General features: G+C 44.7%; 1 protein-coding gene across 1 annotated transcript; it reads left to right on the top strand.

Moving 5' to 3' along the window:
- Positions 1–7,920: 7,920 nt before the first annotated feature.
- On the top strand, positions 7,921–17,044 carry LOC119353842. The gene is made up of 6 exons (XM_037620532.1): positions 7,921–8,838; positions 12,934–13,019; positions 13,102–13,206; positions 13,285–14,076; positions 14,546–14,768; positions 15,671–17,044. The coding sequence occupies exons 1-6, from the start codon at positions 8,538–8,540 to the stop codon at positions 16,753–16,755; spliced, it is 2,592 nt and encodes an 863-aa protein (XP_037476429.1). The 5' UTR covers positions 7,921–8,537; the 3' UTR covers positions 16,756–17,044.
- The last annotated feature ends 2,302 nt before the right edge of the window (positions 17,045–19,346 follow it).

Genomic DNA, 19,346 nt, shown 5'->3' with positions numbered 1-19,346 from the left:
ACCCGTGCCCGTGCCCGTGCGTGCCCCTCCACCCACCGTGGCGCCGGCCCCCGTGCGTTTGGCTGCACCCGCCGCGCCCATGCCCGTGCGCGCCCCTTCACACACCTCGGGGCCGGTCCTCGTGCATTTGGCTACACATGCTGCGCCCGTGCCCATGCCCATGCGCGCGCCCCCCTCAACAGCATGGGACGCCGCCGACGACCGCTACCTCTTAGCGGCGCCAGTTGTCGTCCTCCCGCGCCCCGCCCGTCGATCGCGCAACTACATGATGTTTGATTTACAAGTGAAGAACATTTTGTGCTGCCTTGAAGACTTCAACAACGGCGTCCCAGAGGACGACAACGACGGCACGACATGCCACCTTCGTCGCTGCCAGAAATAGTTCTTTTGGGGGTTTAACACTGTATCTCGAATTCTCAATCATATGAATATAAATTCGCAGTGTGACTGAATGAAAGATATGGTTTGAACGAACTTGCGTTTTTCTCTCTTAATGTACAGACTTATCAAACGATTTTCTTTTGAAAAAGACATCAATGGTTTTTAATATAAAACACTCATCGCAAACGTTTTAGTTAGAACACTCGTACGCAAACCGACAGCTTCCCCAGGAAGCCAAGGGAAAATGTGCCGAGCAGGATTTCTGCATCCCTTCAACGCAAACGGTTTTTTTGCATGACCCGTGTGCAACCACGTAGAAACAATTGGGTAAGATTTGCATCTGTCATTTTGGGTATGTTGCCATTTGTCAAACTGGAAAGATTGACATTTGTTTACCTAGAAACATTGCCATTTGTCAACCTTGTAACACTGCGATTTGTCAAAATATGCAGCTAAAAATCACTAGCACTATCTAATTTTGGCAACTAAAATCACTAGCACTGTTCATATGGACACCACTAGCACGCGTGAGTTGATGAACGCATATGCAAATGTACCATTGATTACATACAACAAGTCATCAACCCACAACGACAACGAGGATACACGTTGGATTATAGATCATTTCCAACAAAACATTCTAGTAAAGCAAAGTTTTTCTCACACAACAAATAACAAAGCGATGAAATGAACTTTAGCTCAACCACTCGTTGACGTTGGAAATGCTTGCTTTGAACCAGAAGTGATTCTCTGGGAAGGGCCAGCTACTGTCAATCTTGAGACCAACGCATGACTGATCATCCAGGCTGAAGCGGCCTATGTCAGGACCCATATTGGGATGGTAGGGAAGCATAGAAATGTCCGAGTTATAGACACAATTGTTTCTCATAAATGGTAGTAACATTGTGTCAACAGCAGCTGGATCGCCTTCCACCATCATTGGATAGTTTTGTCCAAGGAAGAGCGAGTTTCCTCCAAGACTTTCAATACTGAACCAGGGAGAAGGTGTTGGCTCTAGTACACTAGTATCCATCCCGAATACCCTGCAACGGATGTTGGAATAGGTCCGGAGAGTGCGACCATGCGAGACAACACCTGCTTCCTTAGTAACATCAGCAGTGCCCTGTATACAGACAAGAAGAGGTGATCCATCGGAATAAGTTGCCAGGCGCCACTAAGTATATGGGTCCTCATGCTCGTGATCATCAGCATCGTCATCTCCCCCTTGGTTATAAAAATTTTCAAGTATAGGTGGTGGAATGTTCACAGGACCTTGGAAACACAAGAAGGTTAATTAGTAAAGGGAAACTAGCTAACCCGCATGGATGTGGATGAAACAATTATAATTACGGTGGAAGACAAATGTACCGAAAGCATCAAGATTCCATGCAAAAACAGTGCCACGAGTGGTGGCAGCAAACACAATACACTCGTATTGAATTGCATCACAGTACTCATCCATGTACAGAAATTGATTTTTGAGCAATATCCATCGAGGCGTGGAAGTAAGGAAGGCAACAAGCTTGTCGAAGATAGCAACAACTTCATAGTTCGTGTAATCCCAAGAGCGGTTGGGAACTCGACATATTGCTATCTTCAATAGACGACAATCACCATGATCGTATTTGAACTCATGTAGAATACCGGTGTACTCAACCTCTGGGCAGTCTAAGATTTTTGGAAGTGGAACCCGGTGACGAGTGTACACATTCACAAGTTCCCACTCGCAGTTGTACCCAATATAAACAACCCAATATCCATTTGCACCTGCCCAAGCCTTGCCCTCAAGCGATGGCATCTTAACTCATACATGTCATTATAAAGCGACATCAACTTGCACAAGGCGAGGCTTCCCTCGTCCCCGCACCAATCAGCAGGGTCATGGCGAAGAAGATAGGGGAGATCAAACCGCTCCTAGACCCTTGGGTTCGTTGTAATGATGTTATTAGTTGAGTCGAGAATGGTCTTGAACGAACCTGCCATGCTAACCGAGGTGATGATGTCGCATCGATCAATGAGTCCCTCCACCACGTCATCTCGGGGCAAGAATAACGGGGTCGTTTCCGGCCTGTGTCCCTCCATGGAGAAGATGATCGAACAATGGAAGAAGGAAGGGTGAAGGCAAATGGAGGGAGGAAGAGCGTGCGGCAGCAGCTCCAAATCAAGAGGGAAAGGCGAAGATGCGGTGGACGGTTGCCACGGTACAAGAAGAGGCTAGTGGGGAGCGAATGGTTGCCACAGAGGTCACACACTAACGACAAGGTCGAGTGAACCACATGTTGTATATCGCACACACCTTGATCTCGCTGGCCGTTTCTTTTGTGTTGCCTAATCACAAACAATTCATTTGAGTGAACCATATGTTGTATATCGCACACACCTTAATCTGGCTGACCATTTCTATTCTCTTGTCTCAACGCAAACAGTTCATCCGAGTGAACTGCATGCCATATATCGCACACACCTTGATCTGGCCGACCGTTTCTTTTGTGTTGCCTAATCACAAACAGTTCATCCGAGTGAACCATATGTTGTATATCGCACACACCTCCATCTGGCTGCCCGTTTCTTTTGTTCCTCCTCATCGCAAATAGTTAATTGAACTGAACCATATGCCCTGCATCGCACACACAACTAAAATCCGAACCGTGTTTGATGCATCCGTCATCGCAAACGTTTTGCACCTTTTTGACGGTTTTTTACACCACCGTTTGCGATTATTACATTGCACACAGTTTTGTCGAAGGGTCTCTGATCGTAGTGTCGCGTTAGCAGCATCCTGCAGTAGTGAGGGGCCAGACATGGCATTCAAGATTTCTCTCGCAGCCATCTCGACTCCACCAGACACCCTAGGTCACTCCTGGTAACCAGGGACTTCCTCCAGTCACTAGCCCACTCTGGCGCGACGCCGCGGGGATTCGATGGAGAACTGGCCGGATGACCCTCTCGGCGGCGGCTGGGGGAGGGAATGGAGGCCATCCGCATCAACTACCCTAGGCACGAAGTGGCGGCAATAAGAAGCGGAAGGGGAGAGTGAGGACCGCTCTATGAAAGCGTCGTTCCATTTACTCCTCTTAAAAAAGAGGTTGGCATACGAACCATATCCTAGACGAAGCCTGCACAACTGTTGGGTCGGCCCACTAAGTTTGTCCGGCCCTGCCATCCAAAGAGGAGATAGTGGCATCACCGGTAAAAAGAGGAACATGACCACCCTACAACGACTCGGGAGGCAGGAGACACGAAGAGAAGAGCCCAACAGAATCTTGGAGCCCGGATGCTCGCAACCTCCGTCACACTCGGGGGCTACTGATGGGGTCCCAAACCCGGGGTGCCTAATGTAAAGGAGCCTGGCCTCGACCTTGACCAGGGCTCACCAGGCCCAAAGAACCCTAAGAAGGAGAGGACGGCGGACGTGTACCCCAAGGCAGAAGGCGGCAGCCAGATCGATCTGATATCTTCTCTGTGTGGACCCTAAACCTCTATTGTTTATATAAAGCTATGTCTAGGACCTCATTAGGGATCCAATCTGGAACTCAACTCTCGGTAGATATCTCGACCACTGTAATCCTGTGCATGAGGTATCCCCTCACCATGAATACCAAACAAAGCAGGACACAAGGTATTACTCTTCGAAGGCCCGAACCTGGGTAAATTGTGTGTGCAGACTCTGTTTCGGTACTTCTGGTCTCGCCATGAACTCTACCGAGGGATTTAACGGGAATTCGTTCCGTCACCCTACTTTTCCTGTTACCATCTAGCCCAGACCACCAAGCTTGGGACCCCCTACCCGAGATCTGCCGGTTTTAGCATCGACACTTAGTAGGACAAGCATCGCCAACCTTGATAGGGTCCATCAACAAGTGCAGCTGAGCACCAGTAACATCCTAGAAATGTAGCATGTGATCACAAGATTTATCAAACTCAAAGCGAGGAAAATGACGCATATCAATGAAATGATCAAGGTATTACTCTTCGAAGGCCCAAACCTGGGTAAATTGTGTGTGTGCAGACTCCATTTCGGTACTTCCGGTCTTGCCATGAACTCTACCGAGGGATCTGACGGGAATTCGCTCCATCACCCTACTTTTCCTATTACCATCTAGCCCAGATCACCAAGCTTGGGACCCCCTACCCGAGATCTACCAGTTTTAGCACCGACACTTAGTAGGACAAGCATCGCCAACCTTGATAGGGTCCATCAACAAGTGCAACTGAGCACCACTAACATCCTAGAAATGTAGCGTGTGATCACAAGATTCATCAAACTCAAAGCGAGGAAAATGACCCATATCAATGAACCGGTCAATAGTGCAGGTGATTCTCTCTGTTTTTGTCATCCATTCAAACACCCAAGTGTTGCAGTCATTTAGATTCCCCGAGACATAAAGAGTGGCATAAAATTGCAAAATTATTTCTTGGTTCCATCCATGGTTGAATAAGAGAAATCTCTTCTGATGCAACTAATCCAGTTGATCAATGGTTGTCTAGTTGTGCTATCATGAAAATTCAGAGAAATTAGGCCTGTTTGCAAACTTCTAGTCCAAGAATCAAATCATGATTTTATCGGTCCCGCAAGGTCGATCAAATGTTCTGTAATTTTTGTCCTGAAAAGCCCCAAAACACTAGAAAACAAAAACTGGCCTTTGGCACTGGATTAATAGGCTATTGCAAATAAAAGTGATATAAATTGGTGCCAAAAGTATGTATGAATGATATAAATGTAGCATGAAACAATAAAAAGTTGTAGATACAACAAAGATGTATCAGGTAACACATATTGTTTAGTGAATTTGTGACCTCCAGGTGATAGGTGTTGGTATCTATGAGGAACGAACATAGTATGAGATTATGGTGATCCACGAAACCTAATGTGTTGTTCCAGTCTTATGACCTTAATTCTTGAAACGACCATGTTATGGCAACGTCGAAGCAAGAGTATAAGGGAGAACAATTCTTACATGGAGGAGTTCGACCACTCATAGGTGAACCACCTACATAGCAAACAATATATGCGCTAGAATCACAATACAAGGTAATTGGTATTACTGTTGCAATAGTACACTTGATGTACACCATGATCCGAAGTTTCTCTGCACCTAACTGCTCTATTGCAGACAACAACCATTTACTTCCAGTGCTTCACTTTATGCTATTTACTTTTAAGCTCTTTATTATTCTCGCCGCAACTATCAACTCTTTTGCCACTCTGGTATATTTGTTTCAAGGGACAATAATACCATCTACAAATTTCCAGATCGTTAATTTGCACAAGACCTATGACAACTTGTGTGTGACCTAACTCCACTCACAATACTCTCCTCCTCTCTTTGTTGGGACGATAACTATTGCGATACTTACACGAAGGTGCAACACAAACTTGTGTATCTTGCAGGCCATCAGGAGCCGACCTCGGTCGAGGCCCTAAGCGACTATGAAGGATCTGGGCTGTCACCTGGCCTAGTCGCTCTATCTCCCTCTTCTCTCATCTTGTGACGAGGGGAGGGAGGGGATGGGAGGAGGAGATGGTGGGGCAGGGACGGTAAGGGAGGTCGGCGATGAGGTCTGAGGGATATGGGGCAAGGTCGGCGGTGGGTGGCAGCCCTGATGTGGGAAGGGCGGGAATGAATTAGGATGTGTGTGGAGTCTTGTTTTGGTAGGTGGAGAGATTTGTGTGGTTGGCTGCACAAGGTGAGAGGGAGAAGACTCTCTCTAGGGTTAGGATCTTTTATACGGACTGGCTAAGGAGTGAGTTGCGACCTAGGTTGAAAATCACTCACGGCCGAAATGTAAGCAAGTTAATGATGAACGGTACAACATAGGCGTGCCAGAGTAGATGGCTGGTCAGTGATATCAGTCTAGCTGTGATGCATATCATCACTGATAGGCGATATATACGACCGGTCAATGATGTATTTTTTCGCTCAAAATGGATTGTCTGGAATAGTTATTACTGACCAACCATATATATGGCCGGCCAGTGATGACTTTTTTGTTGATTTGGAATAGTCATCACTGACTGGTGGGCATAGATCAGTCAGTAATGAGGGCTCAATAGTAAAACGGATTGTAGTAGTGACTATCACGACTGGTAGATCCAAACTAAACACCTTGTATAGACCGTCCATCCCCAACCCACCGAATACGTTTTTGTACTCCACCATTTGCAATCCATTTGCGATATAACTCCAGAAAAGGAGTAGAGTTGTTACTCGCATGAAGGGGGCCCGGACCTGGGTAGAACATGTCCCATGTGTCCATGTGGTGACCCGAGGGGACGTCTCACTGTCACACAAATTAAAATGCAACTTCTGCACTGTTGTTAGGTACATTGAAAAAAACTCGACAGTTGGCGCCGACCATGAGGATCCTCTCGCTGGCAGACCATATTAGCAACATCAATCACTCCTCCATCATCTTCACCCACATCGCCCTCTTCAATGGTGTTAGAAAATTCTATAAATGGCCCTCGACTCTTGCTGCGATAACCACAATTCCTCTGTTCGGAATTAGAACAACAAGTCTGATGGCTATTGCAACACCTTCTTCACGTTGAACTTGCTTCCCCGAAACGGATCTACTTCAATGCTCCCAACGGCGACTTGGATGCCTAGGTCATCGGCGAGCGCAAACTACGGCTCTTCCACCATGTGATATGACCCCGACCTCCCTTCGTACTACACTAGGGCCCATTACGGATCTCCTACGACCTATGATGACTACACCGCATGGGTGACTTGCCCCTCTCTTGGATACGCCCCCACGCGACACAATGGTATGACTTGGCGTGATGACAACCCCTCGTACTCTCTCGACGCTCAAGTCGCGGGATACTGTGTGGGAGGCTACAACACTCCGACTACGACAACAACACCGGAAACGTACCTTAGGGGGCTTCCCGCCCTATGAATCCAACTCTAATTACAGCGGCTCCAATGACCCGCTTCAAGTGATGATGGCAACCGATGTCAACAATGGAGGATCTCCCTCGAGAACCTTGGAGGGAGACACTATGGTTAGTGAACAAACAAAGTGCCTTTTAAAAAAAGTTTCTTAATAACAAAACGCTGTTTTCAAGTTGATTACTATAATTTTAGTCACTTGACCAGAGTCCTTATACTACTTTGTATTCATCCATAAATTTCTCTCAGGATCAATATATGAGCTTGTGCTACCATTTGTTGTTTAAATTACTAGCCCCGACGTATGATATTTTTTATGACTGCGACTGAAAAAACACATAACATATGACACAAATGAAATTTAGCATATAAAAACCATGGAACAACTCATCCCACAGGTGCCATGTCACAGCTGTTCTTGACCTTTTCCCTTTTACTTTTGATTGAGAGATGCTGTTTTTGACCTTTGTTCCTCTCAAAGTTTTATTACATACTCCGTATACAAGGCAGAAGAAAACCTTGACACTTTTCACTTTCACACCCCCAACGAAAACCACGCGGTACAGAGAAACCCGAAAAGAGAGGGGGGACATAGTAGATTCCCCTTTCAAGCATCTCACCCTCCTCCTCGCCCCCCCTCCCCTCCCACCTGTCCGCCTCCCCTCCCACCTCCCTCCGCGCTCCTCCGCCGCCGCCCTCGCCTTCTCGGAGTGGGGCTTTTCCAAGCAGACTGCCTCCCTCCTGCTCGTTTTCCGCCGCCGCCTCCGCCTCCGCCGCCGCCGCCATCTTTCTTCCTGGAGTAATTTCTTGAAATTTCTGGTTTTCCTTTTGGGGCCAACCAGCCCAAGAACCCGCTCGCTGCTGCCCCTGGCTCCATGGAAGGCTTCTTGGTCAGCCTGAACCCCTTCCGATTTAAGCCGATTTGGCCCGCAAGAACTGCCCCCAAGTCTCTTTGAAGCCCCAGAAATCCTCCTCCCCCGGGGATTGCAAGGAATCCCCGGCCGCCGTTCCCCAACCCCCTGCTTTCCACGTCAATCTCAAGTTCCCCGTGCAATTTTTGCGTCCTCCGAGGTTTCGGAGAGACGTCCCCCGCTTCCCCTTCTTCCCCTTCTTCCCCGAGAACCCTAAAGCCGCTTTCTTCGTTTTGAGGACCCCCCCTCCCCCTCCCACCGGAAGGTCATGAGCCTGTCGCCAAAGGCCCCTTCCTTTGTTTAGTACTCCGGGCTGGGGGTGCGTCCTGTTGGTACCGCGGCAAACATGGCGAGGGAGGACCGACCGGAGTTCGTGAGGTGGAGCGAGGAGTTCCTCTCGCAGGAGAGGGGCAGCCGCGTCGTGCATTACTACTTGGAAGACGTCGAGGGCGTGTCTCACCTGGCAGTCGTGGGCACCGAGCGGAGCCTGCGCCACATGCTCTACGTCGTTTCAGAGGATTTCCATGGGCCGCAGGGATCCGGTGGCGCTGATGGTGGGCAGGGGATGTTTGCGCGCAAGTGGCGGTCACGCCGTGAGGTGGTGGATTGGCTCGAGTCCTTCCTTCCGGCGAAGACCCTCACCTCAAGTAATTCCCTCCTGCTCTGTTTGTAATATTTGATACATTAATTTTGCTGATACTAAGCATTACCATCTGTTATTGTTTCTTGAATTTAACATGTTATGTTGACTAGTGTTTCTGGAACGGGTTTGTCTAGGGCACTTTAGCAAAACTGAAATCTTGCCTACATAGTTTACCGCATCGGTCCTCAGTAAAGAAGCTTGCTTTGCAATAGACACGATCAGGCACTTCTCAAACCTTCAAGGGCATGTTAGACTGTAATGCGAAAATACCCGAATGGCAAAGTATGTCAAAATTGAGGTTGTCCTGTCCAATTTCATCTCATGTTGAGATATGGTAACATAAAAGGGCAGCCCGGTACATATAGCTCCTGCTTGCGCAGGGTCTGACCACTTTGGGTCTATTGTACGCACCCTTTCGCTACATTTCTGTAAGAGGCTGTTTCCAGGACTCGAACCCGTGACCTCATTGGTCACAAGGCAACAGCTTTACCGCTGCGCCAGGGCTCCCCTTCGAGATGTGGTAACATTAATTAGCATAATGTTTGGATAGCCACTTGTTGATGTCTTAGCTTTTGTGCTTTACCTGTTGGGTGACAGTAACATGTGATGTTTGATGACATGGTTTTATTGCACTTTAGAGCATCTACAATGGTGTACGCTTATCTAGACGCTTAAACAGAAAAAGACAAATAGCAGAATTTTTAAAAAACCCAAGTGTTATCTGGGCCAATGCTAGGCGCTAACCGTCGGCACTAAATACGGGTGGAGAACAGCTCTTTGTGCCTCATCTCGTGTGAAAAAAGGGCAAGCGCTCGCTGCCTTATTTTGCGTCGCTGCGGCACCCGACGCCAGGAATTGAGGACGCAACTGCCGATAGAACGGGAAATTTTCCCTAGCGCCTGGCATTGGAGATGCCCTTACAGACCTGCGAGTCCTTTCCACCATCATTTTACAAGGAGGGAAGCAGGCAAGTCCGCTCCTGTCTTTTACAGTTTGACCAAACCGGAGACCTAATGCACTAGCAACCATACCAGCATGGATGCAAGATTGTACACTAGGCCACCAATTAAGGAGTTTGTCAGGTCTTAGAAACTAGCAGTCGGCATTCCTATGGGAAGTGTAAAATTAAATATTATGAAAGCTGGGGAAGCTCGACACTTGTTGTAGATAATGAGTGTCTACTTTATATGCAAAATCATAGTAGGACCATCCACTGGGAACAGTTTCAAACAATACAACAACAACAACAACAACAAAGCCTTTAGTCCCAAACAAGTTGGGGTAGGCTAGAGGTGAAACCCATAAGATCTCGCAACCAACTCATGGCTCTGGCACATGGATAGCAAGCTTCCACGCACCCCTGTCCATAGCTAGCTCTTTGGTGATACTCCAATCCTTCAGGTCTCTCTTAACGGACTCCTCCCATGTCAAATTCGGTCTACCCCACCCTCTCTTGACATTCTCCGCACGCTTTAGCCGTCCACTATGCACCGGAGCTTCTGGAGGCCTGCGCTGAATATGCCCAAACCATCTCAGACGATGTTGGACAAGCTTCTCTTCAATTGGTGCTACCCCAACTCTATCTCGTATATCATCATTCCGGACTCGATCCTTCCTCGTGTGGCCACACATCCATCTCAACATACGCATCTCCGCCACACCTAACTGTTGAACATGTCAAACAATAATATGGTTTAATGTAGCAAACTGATGATCGATCTAATTCAAATCACCACTTCAGGAACGTAGAACTACAGAACTAAGGCATACATGATTGGGGATTATTTAAGTTCGCTCACTAAGATGAATTTGGCCGATGTTGGCAAGAAAAATGAACTAGAGAATGCCAAGGACTTGGCAACCATCCAAACAAGGTACAAAATTTTGGTCATGACTGAAAATTTGGTAAGGTAGGTGTTGGACACAAACAAAACATACCCTAGGTTTTTAGAGATAAGACCATCGTTATCTTACTTGGATTAAAAATCCAGACAAAGAGGCCTTGCGGAACGACATGGGACTCGAGTCTGCGAGAGAAGTATTATCGTAGTGATAACAGGAACTACACCGCACATCAACCTGTGGAAATTTTGATTCACTACTTAGAGCAAGGCTAATAATATAGCCAGCAGCTGGCTATATAAGACCGCCTTATCATCAAAAGCCAACATTATTAATCACTCATATAATAGGGTTCGCTTTAAGATTACTATTAGGTTAATCCTTTTTTCCACTTTCTCTTTCCCCTCATTTATTCATTTTTACCTATTAGGGCATGTCATAGTATAGCCAGCAGCTGGCTATATATGGTTGACATGTCATCAAAATCGTCATTATTAGTCACTCATAAAATAGGACCGGCTATAAGGTTGGCTATTAGGTTAGTCATCCTTTTCAATTGCTCTCTTTCTCTTCTCTCTGCATTTACTCCATTTGCCTAGGAGCACGTTTATATGTTGGCTCTTGCATGAGAGCTCACTCCTTTCATTGTCCTCGTCTCTCTCCTCCACATAAGCAATAGTGCCATGTAAGCAGGCTTATAGCACTTTATTATACTTGCTCTTAGCAACTAACAGCCAGTAAGAATACCAATACTAACTTCTCAAAGAACACCCATCAACAGCTGAGAGCTTTAATCCACTCCAACCTCGCTGCATCATCCCTTTGATCACCAAAGCTCAGCCCGCACCACCACACTTGAGATGACTCCCCGTGGCCGCAAGCGCCTTCACACTAGTTAAGATTCAGTTGTACTCTGTCAGCTATCTTGATTCATTTGCTGCTGAAGATCTATTACCGTCTATGTTTTCTTATCCATCATTATTGCACTTGCTGGTGATAGGAGTTTCAATGTGTTGGAAAAAAATGAATTATGTGTCCTTTTCTCATCATAATATGAAAATGGCATCTTTTCTGTGAAACTAAAATGCCATCTTTTTTTGAATGGGATGAAAATACCATAGGAGCACCCAACTGGATTGAATGGTTGCGAATTAAAAGGAAAGCACATACACTATATGAGGCAGGCAAGTTTAACAGGTGAAAGTTGAATCATGCTCACATAGGGATGAAAACGGAGCGGAAACGGACAGAACTGAGTGTTACCACATTTGTTTTCATATATTTTTGCAGAAGCGGAAACAAATACAGAAACTCCGAAAATGTATACGGAAACAGATACTACCAGAAACGGACAGAGTGAATACAAAGCAGACACGAAACCAGAAGTGGGTGTTGACCGGAACTTAAAAACTCCTTGAATCATAGAGAAATACACACAAAAACAAACGAATTTATAGAATTGTTAACATGGCTACAAAATAATATCATTATAGTTAGTAACTCAGCGTAGTATTGTAGTAGTACTGGACAATTACGTATAGGGTCAAGCTGAGTACATGTGTGGTAGCAGAAGTTGGGCCTCAAATTATCCATTCTACTCATTGTGTCATTGTGTGTTGTTTGGTGGTTGGGCTACAAAGCAGCCATAGGTCTATAGTCAAAACGGAAATCCCATATTCACGGAAACGGAAAGTTCCGTTTCCACGCCTGTCCCACCGGAAAACACCATTCCATTTTTGTTTCTGTTTCCGCATAAAAAATTCCATTTCCACTTCCGTTTTGCAAATTTCTGTTTCCGTTTTCATATTTCCTCCCCCTTTCTATTTTTCCTCTGGAAAAGCGGAAAGTTTCTGCTCCATTTTCATCCCTACGCTCACACCAAGTTTAAGCTGTAAGCACCCTAGTGACAGGCTGTCCTCATTTTTGGCAAAACAAGGCAAACTAGCTCACTATATTCTTATAGTTTAATTAGTATGCCATGATTCGATTTGAGTGAATTGCTTCTTTGTGTTTATTACATTTGGTAGATTGTCATCCCATTTGAGGGAGATGGACCTTCTGAGCCTTAACACATCCCTTGTGACTATCATTTTCCTGGCTGCATTTCCTAGCCATAATGTTTCGACCACCTGTCAGGCCTGTCCTGTTCAGCATATAATGATATAAGTATATAACTTGTATGATTGAGACATGTATTATTTTGTTTCAGATTGTCCCTCAGTGATATTGATATCTAGTTGCTTGTTGTTCATTCCAGATTTTTCAAAATTTGGACCTCGTATGGGCAATGATGTTGGATTAGATGGATACAGCGAAACTGATAGCTATGTGTGTCACAATCTGGTACGCAATCACCTATAACTTTGCATATAGTTTTGCCGCATCTTCCATGAACATGTTGATAATTTTCCAATTATATTATTAGGGTACAACTTGCAGTACAGACATTATGTGGTCTGGTCCATTCTGGACTTGTAGCAAGCAGCTTCAGCACTATCAAGCCTTTTGTCGTAATGGAACCACAATATCTGTAAGTTTTGTTATGACTGTTTGTACACTTAGTTACCGGTAACCATCTTTTAATTCTATATGATGTATCATTTGGCAGATCCACTCTTTTGCACTTGTCATGTCTGAGGAGGAAAACCGTTATCTTGCATACTTGGAGGATATGTATGAAGATAAGAAGGGACTCAAGAAAGTTAAAGTGCGATGGTTTCATCAAAACCAGGAATTTGCTTGTGCCATACCTCCTCCTGCTCCTCATCCTTGCGAAGTTTTCATCACCTCTTATTCTCAAGTAATCAGTGTTGAGTGTGTCGATGATATTGCTACTGTTTTAACCCCAGAGCATTATGAAAAATGTGGGGACACTTTGCCAAATAGTTCATTGGCGGGGATCCGTTTCTGCTTTCGTCAGTACAGCAAAAATAAATTTAAGCATTTTGACTTGAGAACATTGCGTGGATATTTTAATCAAGCTGCTGTCCTATCCTTGAAAGTTTCACCTGAACAAGAAAAGGATGGTTCTGATGTCATAAGGATACTCAGACATTGTTCACCTGGGAAGACCAAGTCTTCAAAGCAGTTCGAGAGGCTTTATTCGAAATGTTTGGGTACCAAAATCTGCCGAAGCCCACAAGCAGACTCCATACCATCTTATCAGAAGCCAAGTAATAAACAATCTCCTGTAAGACATCTCTCAGTTAAGTTTATAGGGCCCCAGAGTCAGCCTATGCCAACCTACAACGTTGGTGACAAGATAGAGGTCTTATCTCAAGACAGTGGCATTGTGGGCTGCTGGTTCAGGTGTACAGTTCTGAGGCCATGTACTAGTCATGACAAACTGAAGATTCAATATGATGATCTCGAAAATGCTGATAATTGTGGTAAATTGGAGGTATGACTAACTGATCTTAGTATAACTTTTCTAAGTTGGATTATGCATTTGAAGTGATAATACTCTGTTCCAAATTATAAGGTATATTAATTTTCAGAAAAGTCAACTTCTCTATGTTCGACCAAGTTTATAGAGCAAAAAATATCAATGACTACAACACCAAATCAGCATCATTAGGTTCACCATGGCATTTTCTTTCTTCATATTTTCTATATTTGGTATTGTATATGTTGATACAAATTTCTATGAACTTGGTCAAACATAGGTTACGTTTGCCCTTTTGGAATATTAATACACCTTATATTTTAGAACGGAGGGAGTATATCATAATATTCGGCATTCTGCCACTCTTTTATTTTTCCCAATATCATGATCTATTCTGTTTTTTCTGCACAAGCGTATGTTTTTATAGCACCGATGAGGTTATTTCTTGCCATGCCAATTGAACTTATTTTATGCTTCCATGTAGGAGCGTGTACGTGCCTCTATATTGGCTCTTCCTGATAAACTTGGACTGAGATGCCCAGGCCGGCTAAGAATTAGGCCACGTCCTCAACAAAAGACTTTGGTCGATGACACTGCTCTTTTACCTGGAACTGCTGTTGATGTCTGGCAATTTAATGGCTGGTGGGAAGGAGTTTTAGTGAGTACAGATGCCGGTTCATCTGATGGCCTGCAAATATATTTCCCAGGTGCTTTCTCTTGCTGAAATGATGCTTTTCCATTCTTGGTCTGCCTACGAAATACAAAACCGTCTTCATAGAATATTTGTGTTGTACGCAAGATAAGAGAACAAAATCTCAATAGCTCTTTACTGCCCCCCTTCCCCCCTGGTGATTCATACTCCTTACACTCCTTTAGATTAAACCATATTACCTAAAAATGGAATATTTTCTCATCGTCCATCAGTTTGGTGCCACAGATTGTTAATTGTTTTCTCCATGTTACCGTGTGTCAGTTCACACTGTTAGTACAAGCTAGGTGCATCGCACATAAATAAGTAGCTTTTGTAAATCTGGGAGGGGAGCATGACTGTTTCTTTTGTCCTGCCATGGTGTTGGTATGACAATAATTCTGCTGATTTTGCAAAATTATTACTGTCGGAACCTGAAAAAAAGCATGTTGCACAATTTATGAAATACATTGTGTGATAGGTAAACATCCAGTTTGGAGTCTTGTTTGTCATGTTACTGCAATTCTTTTGGCATTGAGTGAGTCATGAGGATTACACTGTATTGTGTTGAGACTCACTGTTTTGCTAAATGTTGAGGCACTTCATGGCATTTTGCTCTACAAATCTTTTGCTTCAGTTACTATTAAATCAGTATGTAAATTCCAAAAATACTGACATTCCAAAAGCCATATCATGATTCACCATCATCTATATCATGATGTAAAACTGCTTGCAAATTGTGGAAGCAATTCATTAGATGGAGAATGAATGTTATCTTGGTATTTCATGTGATAGAAATTAGCAACTGCATGTGCCTCGTCTTCTACCAAGCACCCTATTTTTTCTGTATTTCTTCTTAAAGTTACCTCTGCAAGTTGCAACAGAAGGATGTCACTGACACTTATATTATGATTGTTCCAGGTGAAAACTTTTTTTGTGTATGCCAGCTAAATGATATAAGAATTTCAAGAGATTGGATCAAGAGTCGTTGGGTACATATAGAAAGGAAGCCAGATGTGCTGTCGAGAATACCTTCGGCTGGTGTCCAAACTAGGCAACTTGATAACATGACATCCACTGGTCGTTTGGGCTCCAATTCTGCACTATCTGATCAAGAGCTTGCTGTTGTGCAAGCAAACTCCAGTCGAGATAAACAGACTGGAGTCAGTATGCAAACTGATGTTAGTTTGATTGACAAGGCCTCTGCTTCTATAGATGATGAGAAGCAAACAATATTAGGGAAGCGATATGCTGAGCATGACTGCAATGGGGAAGAAACAGGAGCTGCTAAGCAAACTGAGGCTAGTTTAACTGAGACAGCCTCTGCAGCTGCAGAGATTGAAAAGCAAACGATGTCAGGGAAGCGGCTTAGGGAGGGTACTGCAGAACAGAACTGCAACGGGCAAATGTTTAGTTTGACTGATAAGGGCTCTGCTTCTGTAGAGGATGATGAGAAGCAAACAGTGTTAGTGAAGCGAGTGAGGTATGATGATGCTGAACAGGACTGCAATGGGGAACAAACAGGAGCTGCTACGCAAACTGAGGTTAGTTTAACTCACATGGCCTCTGCAGCTGCAGAGGATGAAAAGAGAACGATATTGGGGAAGCGGCCTAGGGACGATGCTGCGGAACATAACTGCAATGGGGAAGTGTTCTGTTCAACTGATAAGGGCTCTGCTTCTATAGATGATGATGAGCAAACATTATTAGCAAGGGGACCTAGGGAGGGCGATGCTGATCAGCACTGCAATAATGAAGTGTTAAGTTTGACTGATAAGGCAGCTACTTCTGTAGAGGATGAAAAGGAGACAATATTAGGGAAGCGGCCAAGGGATGATGATGCTGAACAGCAGTGCAACGATGAAGTATTCAGTTTAACTGTTAAGGCTTCTCCTCCTATAGAGGATGAAAAGCAAAGAGTATTAGGGAAGCGACATAGGGGTGATGATGATGAACAAGACTGCGACGGGGAAGTAGGCGTAGACTTAGATGTCAGCAAGCCGTGAAGTTTGGGAAACTTCAGCCTCGTTGGACTTCATGTACATAGCTATAGATATGGTAATGCAACCCCGGTGGAGGGGTTTTACTAGGTCAACGATAGCAGAGGGCGTCGACATCACGTCTCATACGCATAATTTTCCTAGTTTCTGCATTTTGCTCCTAGTCGTCTCATATCTGTCACCAGATACATGGATTGGAGACTAAATATTACCGTTCGCAGTCATATTGTATAGGAGTGACTTTTGCTTCAAAGTTAAATCCTCAATTGCAAAAGTTGTGCGTCTGTTGAGAACAGCATTCTTGTCCTACTTTCCTTTTGCTAAACTAGAAGAGTTGTTGTTTGGTCTGCATTAAAGCTGTGCAATGATTTTAGCAGTTCAATGGCATGATTCATTCTGGTGAGTTCTGTGAACTGCTGCCGCGCATGTTGTTCTTTAGAAGTTGCGAAATGAGTGGATTTCCCCCTCCTGTGTTGTGCAAAACCTATTTGTGGCATCCTGAACTCTGAAGTCAAATCGTACAGGGTGCCAATGCAATCCCATGATCTGATGATCTTATCATTTTTCCGTTATGTTAGGCCTCATGTCCCTGATACGGCCATGCCCCATGATGCATTGCCTATTTGCCCTGTTCCTCCATGCAAACCAGCCATCATGACCATTTTTTCTGGAACACGCCATAGAAGGGTGTGTACCTGTTTCGTAGAGGGAAGGCAACGCGGTCAGCAGCGGTGGGGCAGATTCCGATTTTGGGCGTAGAGAGTGAAAAAATTTAGGTAAAAAATAGAGCATCTCACAGGTCATGTCGCAATCAGTTCTCGAACAAAAAGGCGTTGAATTGGGGAAATGCAGCTCCAAAAGAATGGGTTTTGAATTATTACATTCAATAAAATACACACACACGTACTCCCTCTGTAAACTACTATAATATCTTTATATATATCACTAAAGTAAGTAGTGACCTAAAAGATCTTATACTCCCTTCATCTAGAAATACTTGTCATCAAAATGAATAAAAGGGATATATCTAGACGTATTTTAGTTTTAGATACATCCCTTTTTATCCATTTTGATGACAAGTATTTCCGGACAGAGGGAGTATCATTTTACAAAGGGAGTATAGAGCTACATACTGGATTTTTTTTTGGCAAAAAACATGGCCATGTTACCTGGGGCGTAGTGGGGAAGCCCTGCGTTGTCTGGAGCTATTATAGCCAACAATGTAGCTCTAAGGGCTGGCGTGGGGTGTGGTCAGCTCTGGCTACACAACTGGAATGTACTCCCTTCTTTCATTTATATAGGGCCTAATACGTTTTTTGAGGTTACCTTTGACCATGGGTTAATACAATGATATATGACATGCATGTTACACAAAGCGTACCATCGAATTCGTATGTGAAAAAAAGTTCTAATTATATAATTTTTATATCATACATCTTATATACTAATATTTTTACCCTTGGTCAAAGGCTACCTCGAGAGACGTATTAGACCTATATATATATATGAAAGGAGGGAGTACCTATTTGGCCAGGCCTACCACCCATCAATGCTCGACGAAGATCAAGTTTCACCTCACACCCATCCACAGATGCACTGAGACTACTTCCCGTGGCTTGATCTCGTCAACATCGTAGTTGTGTACTTCTAAGTGTCACCCTTGAGCAATTCTACTCGCCTCAATTGGTCCTTTTCCTCCAAAGTGCCATACGTTGGATGTCACATTGCCGAATACAATGTCATTGCGGAGTCTAGACACACCAAAACATCAATGATGGGGAGCCATGGCTCCTACCAGTCTCCTGCCTCCGCCGCTAGTTGATTGCATGGGCAGACTTCTCTTTTGACCACGCAATCAAGGAGCGGGTGGAAGATCGGCCGTCTATGGTTCCTCACCATAGATGGGGGCACCCACAAAGGGGGCACCCGGCTGGGTGCGGCATTCCACGCTGAGCGAGCCTATACGCAGTCCAGCATCTATCTCGCTGTCACAACCTAGCTAGTCATGCATTAGAGTGTTGCATCATGTTTACTCTTTCATCAGAAACTTGAAATGGGGATGACAGAACCCTCAGTCCCCTCTGAAACCAACTAGGGTTTACTAAAATAATTTTCAATGAACCTGAAATGCCCTTCTAAAATGCCCATCATTTTTGTCTTGGTTCAGAACCTCTGCCAAAAGTGGTGCACATTTTCCTAGGCCATCTTAGGGTTTTTGAATTAATTCATAAATATTTGAATTTGGGCATTTAAAATAATATAAAATATTTAAATGCTCAAATATCTCCAAACTAAAATGTTTCATGTTGGAAATAATCCAACTATGGGCCAGGAATAGTTCGGTGATTTTTGAACTTGCCTAGGTATTTTATTTAATTCAACAAAGTTGCAGATATATTAAATAAAACAGAAACAGAAATAAAAAGAGAGGAAAACTTACCTGGGCTCCTCCACTGTGCGGCCCAGCCAGCTGGCCGGCCCAGCCAGCAGCGGCCCAGCCCACCACTGCAGCTCTCCGTCGTCTTCCTCCCCTCGCCCCGAAGCTGCTGCGTGCTCGCGCGCGCACGGCCGCGCGGCCACCTCCTGCTTGCCGACGC

Source organism: Triticum dicoccoides, chromosome 2A (genome assembly GCF_002162155.2).
Source record: "Triticum dicoccoides isolate Atlit2015 ecotype Zavitan chromosome 2A, WEW_v2.0, whole genome shotgun sequence".
Lineage (NCBI taxonomy): Eukaryota > Viridiplantae > Streptophyta > Magnoliopsida > Poales > Poaceae > Triticum > Triticum dicoccoides.
Note: the sequence above shows the minus strand (reverse complement) of the source record. Positions and strands in the feature narration are given on the sequence as shown.

What these genes read in the sequence shown, in the direction of transcription:
- LOC119353842 (XM_037620532.1), top strand. Translation starts at nt 8,538, where the DNA reads ATGGCGAGGGAGGACCGACCGGAGTTCGTGAGGTGGAGCGAGGAGTTC. An exon ending in GTAATGGAACCACAATATCT is followed by an intron (nt 13,207 to 13,284) that starts GTAAGTTTTGTT and finishes ATCATTTGGCAG; the next exon opens with ATCCACTCTTTTGCACTTGT. An exon ending in CCTGCAAATATATTTCCCAG is followed by an intron (nt 14,769 to 15,670) that starts GTGCTTTCTCTT and finishes TGATTGTTCCAG; the next exon opens with GTGAAAACTTTTTTTGTGTA.